This window comes from Acartia tonsa, chromosome 13 (assembly GCF_053477335.1).
Source record: "Acartia tonsa isolate MP-2025a chromosome 13, ASM5347733v1, whole genome shotgun sequence".
Taxonomy (NCBI): Eukaryota; Metazoa; Arthropoda; class Copepoda; order Calanoida; family Acartiidae; genus Acartia; species Acartia tonsa.
The window spans coordinates 6171747-6189582 of NC_137272.1; the positions used below are offsets into that span (position 1 = coordinate 6171747).

The 17836-nt window shown below is 32.6% G+C and overlaps 1 protein-coding gene across 9 annotated transcripts in view; it reads left to right on the forward strand.

Moving 5' to 3' along the window:
• The window catches only part of LOC145334908 (multiple C2 and transmembrane domain-containing protein-like), a 159323-nt gene that overhangs the window by 112991 nt on the left and 28496 nt on the right, over positions 1–17836 (forward strand). For 7 of the 9 annotated variants that reach the window (XM_080180530.1, XM_080180533.1, XM_080180534.1 and 4 more), the window contains 9 exons: positions 2274–2327; positions 3137–3175; positions 6444–6503; positions 7467–7528; positions 10507–10557; positions 12230–12296; positions 13116–13179; positions 14965–15047; positions 16051–16120. In XM_080180530.1, coding sequence (XP_080036656.1) covers positions 2274–2327; positions 3137–3175; positions 6444–6503; positions 7467–7528; positions 10507–10557; positions 12230–12296; positions 13116–13179; positions 14965–15047; positions 16051–16120 — 550 coding nt within the window. Of the gene's footprint in view, positions 1–2273; positions 2328–3136; positions 3176–6032; positions 6093–6339; positions 6400–6443; positions 6504–7466; positions 7529–10506; positions 10558–12229; positions 12297–13115; positions 13180–14964; positions 15048–16050; positions 16121–17836 lie in introns of all 9 variants that reach the window. The other 2 variants (XM_080180532.1, XM_080180531.1) reach the window with 2 other exon arrangements.

Here is a 17836-nt window from a genome sequence, read left to right on the forward strand (position 1 = left end):
AAATTTTTTTTTTGGGGGGGGGAGGGGGTGCCCACCCCCTCATTTTTAATTTTAGTTTTCCCGGGACCTATGAGAAGCTACCCTGTTCAGGAGAACCCGATTGGTTCAGCGGTTACAAACAAACACACAGACACACAAACATCCTGTTACTTTAGTATAAGGATAAGGAGTAAAGCCGTTTGAAAATTATAACACTTATAATCTTTAAGTCATTCGTTCAGACATAGTTTCATTTATCCAAAACTTTTAAAAATACCTCATTTATAGATTTATAAAGTTAGGAACAATTTAGAACGAGTAAAAAGTCTAAAATTGTTACCGGAAAGTTCATTCCCATATAAACAACCCCTTAAATAGTGGATATAAATATTCATTTATTTCCCGGAGGTAGTCATTTTTAGAAGATTTTTAATTATTTTTGGAAGATTTTAGAATTTTTATTAATTATTAAAAGAAACTTGATATCAGGGATATAAATGATCATAGCCGGGAAATAAATGAAAATTAAAAACCAAAATTAAACCACATTTTAGCATAAAAAATGAGTTTTTTGTTTAAATGAGAATGATATTCCTGAAATATTCATTCCTAAACAAAAAACTGGACAGGAATACCCCATTTAAATCAGCTTAATTTTCTTTACTTTTGGAATAATGGTTTTAATGCAATATGTATTAAGCTGAGTGAAACATCACTATAATCAAGTTTTAAACCTGAAGAACATTCGTATTGAGCATCCTGTATTGAAGTAATTTTGGGATAATAAATTTACATGAAATTTTTGTTTAGACTTTTAGATATTTGTTAAATATTGAAATCATTGCTTCTTTATATTTGTCAATGTCTGTTTGTCTGTCTTACTTATTTAGCTTCGCTTTTAGTCATTCTTGTTGTCCTATTTATTGCAGGGAGGAAAGGGATATTTGACTGGAAATTACGCTCTTGCCAGAAGTTTTATAGTAACATTATCTGTTTTGTTAGTTTAAAAACTTTGGGGAGTTTTTTTTAGATTTTTATATTTTGGTTTTAATCTTGTAGTAATCAAACTTTTTCAACTTATAATCTAAATCTAAAGAAAAAGTAATTTTGATTAACATAATTGGTGGGGATGTGTATCAATTTATCTTCTACTAGCGGCTACGCCCCCTTGAGGCCTCTAGGGGCACTTGAGGAGAGAAGAGTCGAATTTGATAACCCAAATTATTATTTTAGATTTTAAAAGAAAAAGGTAAAAAAAATGTTTTATTTGGGGGGGGGGGGGGTTGTCCCCCCCCCTCATTTTTATTTTAGTTAAAAAAAATTAAAAATTTCTTTTTAGGGGTTGGGGGGTAATTTATTTCTAGGAGCGATTTCTCTTGGGAGAGTGGCGGTACCCTCCCCCAAAATAGTTGTAAACCTTGCCGGGACCTATGAGAAGCTACCCTGTAAAGGAGAACCCGATCGGTTCAGCGGTTAGCGAGATCCTTCGGTACAGACAAAGAGACAGAAACACAAACAGACAAACAAACAAACAGACAAACATCCTGTTACTTTATTATAAGGTTTGTCGTATCCTTTAAGATGCCTGACTTGTTGTGAAGGAAATTACTTGCAGAGAAAGAGAGTTATGTCAAGACCAAATATGTTACACAAATTGAAATTGAAATGCTATTTTTGGAGCACAACTTCTCTTTCGTTTAATTTCAAATGGACAATTGAATAAGCTCTTTCAATCCTCTTATATAAAGTAGTAAGCTTTTTTTGTCTGAAGCGAAGGATCTCGATATGATTCTCCATCAAAGTCCAAGGAAGTTTTTTAGCTATTTTGGGAGAGGGTATCTCCACCCTCCCAAGCTTAAATAAATAATTACTACCCCACCTCTAAAAAAAACTCAAATTTTTCTCCCTTCACCTTAAGTGCCATTTGAGGCCCCTTGGGGCGTAGCCACTAAATTGATTATAGGCTAAAGTAATATACCATATTCTTGAATTATACCGTGGATAAAAAACGTTCCAACCCTTTCATTGCACGACCTTTGTCTGGAGGTCCTAACTCTGCATGGTAATGAGTTGCGCCTGTTTTTGACCAGGGCATTCCCTCTACTCTCACTACTATTGTCGGGTATCTGACATAGCAGTTGTAGATCAAACTTTTAACGTCTCGAGTTATAGTTGGAAATGATAAAAATAAGAATGACAACAAAAAAATACATTTTAATCTTGTGTTGGCTGCAGTACTTATGGACAATGTTTGAAATATACATATTTAAAACTTTTTTTTTGTTTTATTTTAGGTTGGGAAGTGATAGATACAAGAGCAAGACAATTCCTATGACATTGAATCCAGTGTAAGTTTTTTTATTTAACAGTAAAGATTTCATAATTTGGAGGGTATTTCCATGGATCAGGGATAAGACAATGGTCGATAAATTGATGTACATCCCGAATAATGACAAAATTACTCCTTCTGGGGATTAAAATTAGTGACTGAAACGTTTAAGCAATAACATAATGAATCAACCAATCATAATTCACTAAAGTTTTTAAAAGTTTGGGGACTATTGTAATAAACAGCCCAATGTCCCCTCTCTGGGGTGTTTCTGTCCGTTTGTAAAAAAAAAATGTATGGTATAGTTTTATTTTATTTGAATTGCTAAACAATGGCATGAGCAAATCATCTATATAATTCAAAAGGTGTCCCCACTTCACCATAAAATTGGAAAGGCCTACTTTCCCCTCTTTTTCATTTCCTCAAGATTTACACCCTCCTGAAAAAAACCTTTGCATGCCAGCAGTTAATAGTAAATTTTCAACAAAAAAAAGTTTCGCGATTTTTCATTACTCTAAAATCTAGATTTGTATTACATTTAGAGTTTATTAGATTGATAAAATTTCATGGATCTAAAGAAATAAGACAATGGCCGATAAATTTATGTGCATCCCCAATGATTACCCCTTCTGTAGATTAAAATTAGTGGCTGAAATATTTGAACACTCAACTTAATAAATCAACCAATCTAAATTGACTAAAGTCCCCAAAGTTGTTAAGCCAACGAATAAGAAAACGTTATTATAAAACTTTGGGGACTAAACAGCCCATTGTCACCTCTCTCTGCTTCTTATCATCCTTGTTTTAATTCTGTTTTTATTTGTTCAGATGGAATGAAGAGTTTGAATTGTACTGCTATGACGATCAAGGAAAATAATCCCATAGAAATAATAAAACAAGTATTAGATCAATCCACAATTACAAAACAATAAATATATATTATAAATGTACCTGGAAGACCTATTTTGTCTGCTAGCAAATTGCTTTCTACTCTTTTGTAGCGACTTGGCTGTGTTAATATTCCTGAAGCTATTGATTGGTATTCAAAGACCCAATTAAAGGGGACACACAGTTATTTAATCCTTTCCCCCTCTTTACTCTTGATTTACTCGAATTAACAAACAATGATTGTTAAATAAATATTTTTAACTTATGTTTAAGAAAATTACTTTAGATGTGAATTGGGTTTATAATAGCCAAAAATGTTAGATTTCCTAGGAATACATTCTTATTTGTAGAGTAGGTGCACTTACAATTCTTATATCCCAAAATAAATATAATACAAAGTATTAAGTAAAGTAATGTTTTGGAGAAAAATCCTTTATTAAAAAATGCCATCAAAAGCTTTGATAAAGTCAAAGTGTATTAAAAGCATGAAATAAAGAAAGTTACATTTTCCAAACTTGCCTTAGAATGAAAGCTGAAAATTTAAGAATAGTTTAAATATTGCACTATATCCAGTAATATAAAAGTGTGTGAAGGGGTAAAAATGTACTATTAAGTGAAATAAGTTAACTCAATAAAAATATACCTTCCCTTTATTCCGTTAATTGCAAGGATTGCATACCAAACGTAGCTTTTAATTGGGACAATCGATACTCGTTAAAGTTAAGTATTTTTAAGTTATTAGGCAATTATTTTATTGGCTTGTGAATATAAGTTTTAGCCGCCACAGTGCTGCAAAATTTAAGAATAGTTTAACATCTTCATAGGTATATCTCTCTATTTTCTTACATGTAAACCAATAGCAGCACTTTTGAAGCTTTTCATTAAAAAAATGACGCCATACTGGCGTACCATTGGTCAATCAAAATGTATACTGGCCTGTCATTTATAATTTAGTCTGTGTATTGGCCTATCATTGGTCATTGTATTGTATTACGTCATTTTTATAGGTACTGTAAGCAAAATAGCTTCATAAATCTTATTTTAAAAACTGCACATGAAGGTCATGAACACAGTAATAGTGTCTGACTGATTATGACGTAACAAAAAAAATTAGCCAATGAGAGGCCGTTATTAACCAATGCAATGGTAAAATTTATAGTGGCCTCTTATTGGCTAATTTTTTTTTGTTACGTCATAATCAGTCAGACACTATTACTGTGTTCGAAGGTCATTATTATCTACTTTATACTTCATTCTAAAGATCCCCTTAAAATGATAGACAGAAAGATTGACAAACAAATTTTATTAATGGATGTCTACAAAATTGTTTCATTCGTATTTTATCCATATTTTCTTAATGTATCAATCTATTCCGTTGTAAAATCAATAATGAATAATTTGAACATGAAAGTTTTGATTGTAAATTTGTAATCATGCAATATTCTGAATATCATGCTACCTAGGATGTACTTTTTCATTCACTAGCGGCTTCGCCCCTAGCCTCTGTGATTTTTAAAGAATTATGTCGAAATTCGTAAAAGGACCAGGGAAATCTTCAGCAAATTATAAAAAAATTGGGGGGGGGGGGGAGTTTTTTTGTTTTTTTTTGGGGGGGGGTGGTATTTCAAAGTTGAATAAAATTATTGACTCGCCAAGGCCCCTGAATAGAATAAGGAAACCTAGATGAACTGAATAGCTTTATGTTTTTACAATCCAGAAGAATAAAATTTGATAGCTCAAATGAACCCAAATTACAATTCTCATGCACTGTTTTTATCTTGATCAATTTTAGGTGAGATAGGGGTTGTATAACCGTTTCCCCTACTATTCCACTTCTTTTAATTAACTTGAAAACCTTCTATAAGCAAGCCGCAGCTTCCTTAATAACTGCTCTGGTAACTTTACAAAGTGTCTCAAAAATCAGCCACGTGACGTCATAAAAAGGAGAAGCGGGAAAGAAAACATCTAAAAAAGATATGGATATAAATCCCTCATTTTATAAGGTCACATGGCTGATTTTTGAGGCACTTTATAAAGCTACACTGTCTCTAATGCTGTTTTGGATATCATTCATTATAAAATTAGATATTATTATATTTTTTATACCAACAGTAAAAATACTTTTTTGTTGCTTTTTAGCAATGCACAGTTGATAAGCTTACGGGATTATCTATAAGATATATCTTCAATAATATGGTGGATTCTTTAAAAAGTTAGGATCACTGAATCGGCTAAGGTAGCCAGATCACCAAAATCATTTTTGTAAAAAATTTTCCAAAATCATATAAAAAATCTACAAAAAAAATACATTAGATTTTATGTCAATAATAAGATAAGATTTTAGAACACTTTTCTTTAAATTTATAGATAAATTTGTTAAAAATTAAATTTTGTGATATTTCTATCAGATTCAGCGATTCTTCATTTTTTAAGAATACACCTCTGATATTTCATTGATATTTATTTCACATACTGAAAAAATAATACCTGTGATCAAAGAATTACAATTAATAAATTGAAAACAAGACATACGAGAAGTTACATATTATATTATTCAATACAACCTAGCTTGATTTTTAATCTTTGGCAGGTATCAAAAAGAATAAGACAATAGATGATAAAGTGATGGTTATTGATGAATAACTTTTTGTTCAGATCAAATTATTGGTTCATATGTTTTGACACTATTTTTTGGAACCCAATCAAAATTTGGAAAGTTTTTGAGCCAAAAAAATAAGATAGAGTGGTTTTATAACTTTGGGTACTATTTTCATTTACATTCCATTGTACTAACAGTCAGCTGCTGATTATGGGATTATAATTATGATACCTGTATAGAGCTAGAGATAACAGTATGGGATAAGGATCAGAGATCCAAAGATGATTACATGGGAAAGTAAGTGTTATTATAAGTTGATATTATAATTATAATACCTGTATAGAGCTTGAGATAACAGTATGGGATAAGGACCAGAGGTCTAAAGATGATTATATGGGAAAGTAAGTGTTATAAGTTTATATTATAATTGTGATCCTGTATAGAGCTAGAGATAACAGTATGGGATAAGGATCAGAGATCTAAAGATGATTACATGGGAAAGTAAGTATTATTATAAATTGATATTATAATTATGATCCTGTATAGAGCTAGAGATAACAGTATGGGATAAGGATCAGAGGTCTAAAGATGATTACATGGGAAAGTAAGTATTATTATAAGTTGATATTATAATTATAATTCCTGTATAGAGCTAGAGATAACAGTATGGGATAAGGATCAGAGATCTAAAGATGATTACATGGGAAAGTAAGTATTACTTTAAGTTGATATTATAATTATATATGATATCTGTATAGAGCTAGAGATAACAGTTTGGGATAAGGATCAGAGAGAATTTCATGTTAACTGAAGACCTTCATTTGATACTAGCTGATACACCCCTAGAGGCCTCAAGGATTATCTAAAGGGATGGGGGTATAAGAGTATTAAAAAATCAGTGGGGGTAATTTTTTCTTGGGGCGATTTCTCTTAAGAGGGTGGTGGTACCCTCCGCAAAAATTGTCATAAACCTTCCTGGGACCTATAAGAAGCCTCAATATAAAGGAGAACCATATCGGTTCAGCAGGTAGCGAGATCCTATGGCACTGATAAACAAACAAATAGACATCCTGTTACTTTATTATAAAGATATCTTACTGTGCATCTGAGATGTTTTGCTTTGAACCAATATAACTTGACCAACCTTGTACAGAATGTTTTATTGAGTTGATAATTATAAAACTTACTCAATATGTTTTTTGGCATTGCATGGAATTCCACCTAAATGGAGTTGCATACAAGCTTATAGCCTATGAAGGATGCCCTATCCTTTCAATAGCCTAATCACTTGTGTTTGTTAACCTTACTATTTTAAACTTTAAAGAAACAAACTTAAGCTATTTTTATAAATATTTCATCTTTTGACCATTACATAAGCATAAACTGGATGAAATAAATATTTTCTCTCGAAAATTAAAAACTTGAGGTATAGTCCCTTTCGTGACAATGCCTCTTCAGTGGCGTTTCCTTGTATTCACAGTAGATTTCCTTCTATTACTAGGGGGCTCTAACACTACGGGGCCAATTGCCTAACCCTGCGGGAAAATCACCTAACCTAACCCAAAATAACCTAAAATTAAAATCTGCTGTGAAAATACGACGAAACGCCCCTTAAGAGACTGTAGCCCTTTGTTTCGAAGGCCTATGTACTGATTCTTGTTATTATTTTAGATGCATTATAAATCTTGGAAATCTGGAGAAAGAAGTTTCACATGACCTCCATCTTCCCTTGCAGGAAACTAATACAAACTTTACCCAGGGATCTAAAGGGATAAGATAATGGCCGATAAATTGATATTCATCCCCAATGATGATACGCAAACGTACAATAGTACGTTTGGACACTCAACTTATAGAACCAACAAATCTAAAAAAATAAAGGCACCAAAGTTGTTGAGCCAACTAATAAGACAACATTTAAAAAAAAACTTTTGGGACTAGTGTAATAAACAGCCAAACGTCCCCTTCCTCCCTGAACTATACCTCATATCCACAAACATTGATAATCATTATTGAATTAACCACCAATAATTTTGATCTTAAAAAGGGGTAGTTTTGTTTATAATCTTGGAAATATAAATAAATTTACTATCCATTGTCTTGTCCCTAAAGATATGTAGAAAACTCTAATTACCCATTTTTAGTGAAATGGCTGAAATATTAAAACAAATGGCCAAATCTCAATTCGCCATTTAAGCAGAAAATTCAGCTGCCCATTTTTATGAATGATAACTTGCTCTGAATGCAAAATGTCTAATATGTATATAGCTTCCAATTTCATGATAAATAAGTGATTCATAGTATAAAATATAATAATGTTTCAAACTTAACATTGGATAAATTGTATAAGTTTAAAGTTTGTGTCACAAAGTTAGAATTCTGTATGTTCAATTATTTCCGCATATCCGTTTATATTTTTTGATTAATTTTTAAATAGATCCCAAAAGATATAGGTCGACCTATAGAAGATTTAGTTTGACCTAAGGTATTTGTTGGTTGCACTTGCTTAGGTTAATATAGAGAAGAAGAAAAAACTAATCAACCTCTAAAAGTAATTTGTGGACTGAAAAAGAATGTCAACATCTATAGATAACAAAGCTCAAAGCAATCATGGATGGACAAACGAATTATGAATTATTGTAGAAATATTTATTTTAGTTTAAGAATAGTTATTTCTCGTATCGTATTATAAACGGCTTTCCGCGGATATAGAATGTACAATTATAAGATTAAAACTAGTTTTTTTAGCCCCGAGGTGCCGGAGGCACCGGCTAAAAAAACTGGTTTTAATCTTATAATTGTATATTTCTATATTCGTAGAAAACTGGATATAATACGATGCTAGACATAGTTTTTTCGTATGGATGAGAACCGGTTCCTATCCACCGGATTCGAATGAATTCGAGAAAATTTTATTAAAAACTTTGGGGACTAGTGTAATAAACAGCCCAATGTCCCCTCTATCCCTGAGTTTTAATAGTTTTTAAAATGTGACACATAGGCGAAAGTGAAGGCACCCCAAAGTTTTGTTAATTGGTTATTCACACACTCATCTTCCACTCGGTACTGTTAACCCTCAGAGGGGACAATGGGCTGTTTGTTACAAGAGTCCCCAAAGTTTTATTATAACGTTTTCTTTTTAGTTGGCTAACCAACTTTTGGGACTCTTATTGAATTTGAATTGGTTAGTTCATTAAATTGAGTGTCCAAATGTTGCAACTAACAATTGCAATCTTTAGAAAGGGATATTTTGTGTATCATCATTGGGGATTTATTTGCCATTGTCTTATCCTTTCAGTTCTTTGACTGTAAGTCTACTGACAACTTATTCCTAAGCGGGTAGCTTATTCTGCCCCTCATCCACTTTTTAGTAGCGAAGCTACTCTGTAATCCATTGTCTGTCAGTCAGTCCGCCCATGACGCAATGGGGAAAATGCGATTTTCTCGGCTAACATTAAAGATAGGCGGAAGAAGTGTTTGTTGAAGATTCCCTAAATCAATGAGCATCAAGTTTATAATTTATTTTGTCCGTCATTCTGTCGGTCGTGCATAATCAAACATTATTTTTTTTATCATTTTTATCAGAATGGTTTCGTGATTTTTATAAAATATTGCATATTTATTAACTAAACACTTTCTCTGTAATTCTGTTTGTCTGTTTGTCCTTCACTGAATTTTCAGTGCATCGCTACTTATGGATGTTGTCATCCTTGTTGATATGTAATATTTATTAGAATTTAATCTTTAATCAATTATTTAGTAGTATAATTAATAAGAGGCTATTTTTTATTGTACAGTGATGAAGGTTTAGATAATTTACAGTTCTATTCCCGTCCTCTAACTTTAATAGCTATTAAACTAAATGCATAATTATTGTCCATTGTCATCTGCGTATATTTAAATTGGCTTTGTTGAAACTAACATAGTTTTAAAGTTACATTTTTCTAGTTTAAGTTAAATTGAATAATAATGAGTTAGGAATAAAGTTTGATGCTCTCTACATATAATATAACAAGGATGACAACATTCATAAAAGCGAAGCTCTGAAACTGTATGACAGAAGAACATTAACTCTTGTAGAGTGTCAGAAATGAATATACAAAATATAAATAAAAACTTCTTAAATACTGAATACTGTTTAAGGTCATACTGACATTTTTAGGACTTGGTTATAGAGATGCTTCGCTTATCATATTGTACCTTATTACATCACATAAAAAATTGTTGTTAAAAATTAACATATTTCAAATGGACGTACGTACATTCTGGTAATTATTTTAGAGTTGCTACGCTTTCGAAATCCTACAGGAATCGTCATTAAAACAATAACAATTCTAACATACCAAAATTAACGTAAAAAGCTAACCGTTACATATGGACGGACGGACGGACCAACCCTAATTATAGAAAAGCTTCGCTTTTACTAAATATATATGTATTTCTATATGTAGCATATTAAATTCATTGTAGATTTTAAAAAACAATCTATTAAAATAAATAAATATCTGAGAAATATAAATTTTGTAATGTTAAAGATTGAGAAGTGGGAAAGGAAACCCCTAAAAAAGAGATGGATTTAGACGTTTTTTATGACGTCATATATGACACTTTTTGTATCTACAGCTTCCAGCATTTTAGAATATATATAGGTTTCAACTCCCCCCTACCCATAACACGTACCTTAGGCTTAAAAGTTTGTATTTGTGAAACTAGGAGGGCACAGGAGAATTACATCTAATCCTAACAATATCAGCTACTACAGGTGAGCATAACTTAATTATAGAGTAGATACTCTATATTTAGTTTTCCAATAGTTGTCTGTTTGCTTTCTTTAGACATTCATTTAATACAGAGGCAAAATATCAGTTTAATTTATTTGCAACCCTTTCTTCCATCTTAAGTATAAAGCTATCAAAGAAAGAATATAATACAAAGTTCAGGGGACGTTTATTTGGTCATTGCCAAATAACCTATCAATTGATTACTAATAATACGATTAACCTATTAATTACTACGGCAATTCAAAAACATTTCTGAGGGCAAAGCCACTAGTCTTTAAAAAGAAGTTATACTTTTCAAAATAATAAACCGTTCCTAGGGTAGGTCCGTATTATTTACAGAAGTTCCGTTTGTCCACTTTAAACTAGATATAGCATTGAAGAGTAGCTTTGCTATTGATAAATTGGAGTAAGAACCCCATAAAAAGATTGCAATAGAAATACTCTGCAATCTCAAAATTGGCCAATTTTTTACATAAAGTGAAATTATTTCCATTTATGAAATAATATATTGTAGATAGTAGATAACATAAAAATATAGGTATCTTTATATAAAAGTGACATGATGTCTTTCTGTACTGATTGATCTCGCTGCTGAACCGATATGGTTCTCCTTTACAATGTACCTTTTCATAGGTTCCGGAAAGGTTTAAAACTATTTTTGTGGAGGGTCGTATATTGATATAATGTAGTAATACATTTTGTCTCAATAATGGTTAATTTTATAATTAAAAATCGAGATACGTAAGGTGTCATGTGTGACGTCATAAAAATACGTCTTAAAAGTAAGAATGAGATTAAACTGGGAAAGTAAACCCATAGGCGTCCAAGGGGGGGGGGGGGGGTAATGGGCCATTTGGCACCCCCAAAATTTTGTGAACAATACCCCCCCCCAAAAAAAATTACCCCTACCTTGGGGGTGCCGTAGGCACCCCCAACGATTTTGGGAGGGGTATTTACCCCCCCCCAAACCATTTTACCCCCCCCAAATTGAATGTTCTTTAAAAAAAAATTTGACTGAAAATTTTTTTTTTTTTTTGGGGGGGGGGGAGGGAGTAATCCCCGCCCCCCCCCCCTAAAAAAAGTCATAGTGTGACTCGAGCCTTGAGGTGTAATACATTTTATGTTCCTCGTTTGGTCTCCTAATAACTATTTACTTTATGTTATAGGATAGTACTTATTAACTTAATAGATTAGGTAGGTGCTTTTTTTCCATAATTAAATTACCCCCCCAAAAAATTTTACCCCCGGGGTAAATTAGTTTGGAGGGGTAATTACCCCCCCCCCAACAGATTTGGGGGGAGTATTTACCCCCCCCCCCAACAGACTTTAGGGGGGGTAATTACCCCCCCCCAATCAAATTTTACCCCCGGGGTAAAAATTTTGGGGGGGGGTAAAAAAAAATTTCGGCGCGCTTCGCGCGCCATTTTACCCCCCCCAAACACGAATTACCCCCCCCCTAAAATTTTTTACCCCCCCCCAAAAAAAAAGCTTGGACGCCCCTGAGTAAACCCACGAAAAAAAGAGATTGATTTAGACCTATGTTTATGACGTCACAAAGGACAATTTCCGTATCTCCATTGAAAATTTGGAGGTATAACATGATTTTGTGTTTTTTTTTTTAAACGCAGCTACTCTATAGATATTATTCTTTAGGTTTTGATGAGCCAAGTTTCATAGGAAATTACAATCCACTACACCTACAAACTGTTGAAAATTTAAAGTAAGTCAAATATTTTTACCTTCCAACAGGGATTTCAAGGGATAAGACAATCAAAATCAGTTGTTAAAAAGGTAAAAAAAATGCCTTAAGTTTCTAAGCCATCGAATGAGTTAATAGTTATTTCTCGCATCGTATTATAAACGGCTTTCCGCGGATATAGAATGTACAATTAAAAGATTAAAATTATTTTTTTTTAGCCCCGAGGTGCTGAAGGCACCGGCTAAAAAAACTGGTTTTAATCTTATGATTGTACATTTTTATATTGGTAGAAAGCTGGATATAATACGATGCTAGACATAGTTTTTTCGTATGGATGAGAACCGGTTCCTAACCGATTGAATACGAGAAAATGTTTATAAATCTTTAGGAACCAAAAAAAGTCCAATGTTTTCCTCCTGCAAGCTATGCAAAAAGAATTTATAACCTATAGCTCATGGTACATTAGATAAATACCTTTGAAAATTTATATAGATGCTCTGAAACAAACTATGATTTTTAGTTAATAAAAAAATTGATCATGGTTTTCGTCGTATTTTCACAGTAGCTTTTTATAGGTTATTTTGGGTTAGGTTAGATAAATGTTAATTATTGCCGCAGGATTAGAATATTATAATTAGCCACGCATGGTTAGAGCCCTCCGCAGGGGCTAGAAATAGGAGAAAAGCTACTGTGAAATACGACGAATCCAGCTACTTCGTTTTCTTTCCATTATCCAGAAAAAATATATTAATAGATATATAAAAAAAAATTTGATTAAAATTTTTAGAAAATTAAGATTTAAAAAAAGTCATTGTTAATTTTATCTTTACCATATTGTAGGGATAGATATTCCATGAAGAAATCATTGTTTGATATTGATGATGTGGGCTATCTTATTCTAAAGGTATACCTATTCAGGGTTCTAAAGGGATAAGACAATGACCGATGAATTGATGTAAATCCCCAATGTTAATACCATTTTGTAGATTACAATTAGTGGTTAGAACGTTTGGACACTCAACTTAATAAACCATCCAAACCAAATAAATTAAATATCTTCAAAGTTGTTAAGCCAATATTGATGATGTGGGCTATCTTATTTTAAAGGTATACCTTTTCAGGGATGTTAAGGGATAAGACAATGACCGATGAATTGATGTAAATCCCCAATGTTAATACCATTTTGTAGATTACTATTAGCGGTTAGAACGTTTGGACACTCAACTTAATAATTCATCCAAATCAAATTAATTAATTAATGTTATTAATGTTAATTAAATGTCCTCAAAGTTGTTAAGCCAACGAATATTAAAACGTTATTATATAACTTTGGGGACTAGTGTAATAAACAGCCCATTGTCTCCTCTATCTCTTGATATTATCATTTTTCTGCAAAAAAAATCCTGAAAGCAAAAAAGATATTTGAAATATAGTTTTTAATACTCTATGATTCTCCTTGTTGCAGGAAAAAAAGGAAATAATATTTTATTTAAGTATGTATTATTGGTACTACGTCAAACCCTAGATACGTCAAACAGTAGATGCGACAAACGCTAGACAGACAAACAGTAGACAGACAAACCCTAGGCACGACATACGCTAGATACGACAAACGCTAGAATGCGACAAACGCTAGAATATGACAAACACTAGATTTTTTCTAAAGGCGACAAACAACAGATACGACAAACGCTAGAATTAATCCTATTATATCTATAATACAAAGTAGAATGATCTCTGTATGCCCGTCTTGAGCTTAGGATCCCGGTAACCGCTGATACTAATAGGCTCTACTCTTCAGGGATATACCTAATGGTCCTGTGATGGTTTTAAGCTATTTTCTTGGGGGGTGAGACACTCCCAACCACCCCCCAACAACAACAAAATTATCAACCTCTTGGGGTAAATCTGCAGGGAAAGGACAATGATAGCAGAGCGAGAGGGGACAATGGGCTGTTTATAACACTAGTCCTCAAAGTTTTATACGAACGTTTTTTTATTCATTGACTAAACAACTTTTGTTACATGAATTAATTTTGATTGGTTGGTTAAAAAGTTGAGTGTTCAAACGTTTCAACCACTAATTTTACGCTATGTACATAGATTTTTCGGCAATTATCTTATCCTTTTAGATCCCTGCATTGATAGATTTTTGAATTTAGTATTTATGAACGAAAATATCAATGAATATTTTATAAGTTTAAATTCTAGCGTATGTCGCTTCTAGTGTTTGTCGCACTTTAAGAATTCTATCGTTTGTCGCGAAATTCAAAATTCTACTGTTTGTCGCAGTTTAGTGTTTGACGCATCTATTGTTTGTCTGTCTAGCGTTTGACGCATCTACTGTTTGTCTGTCTAGCGTTTGTCGCATCTACTGTTTGACGTATCTAGTGTTTGACGTAGTACCGTATTATTATCATATTCCTTTAAATAGTTTTTGATGTATTCCTTCAAAAATGGCCAGCGAGCACAAAAGCCATCTTTCCTATATTTAAATAAATTGAAGGAGCTGGTATTCTTTATGTTTAACCTGCAGTGCCATAACCCTGTGAGGCTACCCTGTACCTAAAATAACCTTACCTAACTAGACCTGAAGTAAAACACAAACACATGAAAAAATGCATAGTTATTTCTTTAAAAGCCCCATGTTAGCATTACATTCAAGTTAATTCTTGTAAAAAATGTTCAGGTATACCAGGGCAGAGGTCTTGTGGCCGCAGATCTCGGAGGCAGCTCAGATCCTTTCTGTGTTATAGAGGTGGATAACACCAGGTAAATAATATTCCAGTATGGCTTCCAAACCGATTAATATCCGCTGGATTAGAACCGGTTCTCTGTCATTCTGAGAATTATGTATAGCATCGCATTATATCCAATTTTCTACAAATTTATTAAATGTACAATCATAATACTAAAACCAGTTTTGTTAGCTGGTGCCTTATGCTTCTTGGGGCTAACAAAACTGTTAATCTTATAAATGTACATTTTTATATCCGCAGAAAGCTGTTTATAATACTAGGTAAATAACATTATGGCTTTGGAAAAGAGGGTTGCGTGATAATATTTACATAAATTGCATCGGGAACCACTCAGATACCCTTGCTTTTTAAAATAAATTAAAATCAAGGAGGTGGGGGTGGGTCTTTTTGCTTAAACCCTTACGGGGGTCGTGTAAGCCTGTAGGGGTACCCTGTACCCGATATAAGCTACATTAACCTAGGCCAGGGTAAAATTAACAAAAACCTTTATTTTTTGTATAAACTTTAATATTTAGGTGTCAGGTTTATGGAAGCTCTTTTAATTGCCTAAAAAAGTATCGTAGTACAATACAAATGACCAATACTCAGACTAAACCATTGGAAAACCAGTATACATTTTATTTGACCAATGGTAGGCCAGTCTGACGTATTTTTTTATAGGCACTATAAAAGACTTCAGGTTTCTTTATTCCACATGAACTAATCCTTAGGTCATCTAGTGCAGATAGATAGATATTTAATGTTAAAATCTTAATCATTATAGGATGTTTGTCTGTCTATGTGTTTATATGTTTGTACCAAAAGATCTCACTAACCGCTGACCCGATTAGGTTCTCTTTTACAGGGTAGCTTCTCGCAGGTCCTTGGAAGGTATTATTTATTTTAAGGGAAATTAGCACTACCATCTCAAAAGAAATTGCCCCTAGAAAAAAACTCTCACCAAAAAACACCCCTCTCCAAAAGTGCTCCTAGATGTCTCTAGGGGCGTAGCCGCTAGTGATATATAAACCTTTTAGAGTGATGACCCAGACAGACTACAAGACACTGGATCCTGTCTGGAACAAAGTCTTTCATCTTCCAGTAAAGGTAAACAATAGAAACTATACCTGCCAAAATTTTAGGTTTACAATCAACGAATTTAATTCAATGGGTGATATCAGTAACGCTATAAAATATTTTTAAATCCGCAATAAATTTTAAAAAATGTTGACTATTTTTCACTCTTTACAATTTTACAAGTTATAGAACTTTGGCCTTAAATATTGAATACTAGAGTTGGCTCAATATAACTATATCGCTATTGGCTAGTTTTCTATAAGTACATATCTATTTATCTATTTCTCAATAAATCAATTTTCCTCCCTCGCCATTACTATTTAAAAGAAAGAAGTAAATATTTATTAATTTAAATGATTTTAAAAAGATTTTTTCAATCATATTTTTTTCACATTACCATCACCAAAGGGTTAATATGATTAAAATTTTAGTTTTAATATTTTAACACAAAGGAAGTGTCGCCACAATCGAATTCTATTAAAATACAGTTTTCTTAGATTTACTCTATTATGAACGTATATTATTTATTTATGAAATAAGGATTAAATACTTCAATGTAATTCAAATATCTACATGAAGTGAAAAAATTTAATTCATTCCATAAACAAATAGGATAAAGGTCTTATCGCTTTGGTCAATAAGAGCTTAATGAGGATTATTGGAGCACTATGAGTTTTAAACACTTTACCATTGGAAGACTCGAGCTCATTTATAGACGTTTATTTCCTATATAGATCTGACATGGATCTTGAAGCAATATAGCAGGCTGTTTTGTAAATGTTAAAAATTGGAAGATTTCATTAAATAAAAGTAATCGCAAATATACTTAGTAAATGAAAAGTTTCTCATAAACACAAAAGAAAGAATGACAACATCCGTGGGCAGCGAAACCAATGTAAATTAAAGAACACAGTAATAGTGTCTGACTGATTATGACGTAACAAAAAAAATTAGCCAATGAGAGGCCACTATAAATTTTACCATTGATAAATAACGGCCTCTCATTGGCTAATTTTTTTTGTTACGTCATAATCAGTCAGACACTATTACTGTGTTCTAAATTAAAGTGAGTTGAAGAGCAGATATATCTGTGATCATAAATTTGAAATATATCTATAATACAAAGTAGAACGATGTCTGTCTGTATGTCTGTCTGTCCGTCTGTCTGTCCGTCCGTCTGAAGCTTAAGATCTCAGTAACCACTGAACCGATTGGGCTCTACTCTTCAGGGAATATACCTACTGGTCCTGTGATGGTTTTAAGCTATTTTCTTGGGGGGTGGGACACCCCCAACCCCCCCAAAAAATGAAAAACACCCCCCCCAAAAAAAAAAATCTAAAATTTTCTTTTAAAATCTAAAATACGAAAAATTAGGTTGATCAAACCTCTTGGGGCACAGCCCCTAGAGGCTAGGGGCGAAGCCGCTAGTAGAAATATATAAACCACGACACTTTTATTTTTAGAAATAGTATGTATTTTTTCTTTTGTAATATGACCAACAGACCAACGGAACAAGTAAATTATATTCTGAATGCTCGTTATTTGAGGGAATCTTTAATCCAATTTTCAGCCGTCTATCTAAAATAGCAGCAGAAAAATCAGGTTTCCCCATTCGACATTTCGAATCATAAACTAAAAATAATTATTTTGGATCATGGAAAGAAAACAAAGTAACGGGTTCCTTCTTATTTTCACAGTAGCTTTTAAGAGGTTATTTTAGGTTAGGTAAATGATAATGATTGCCCC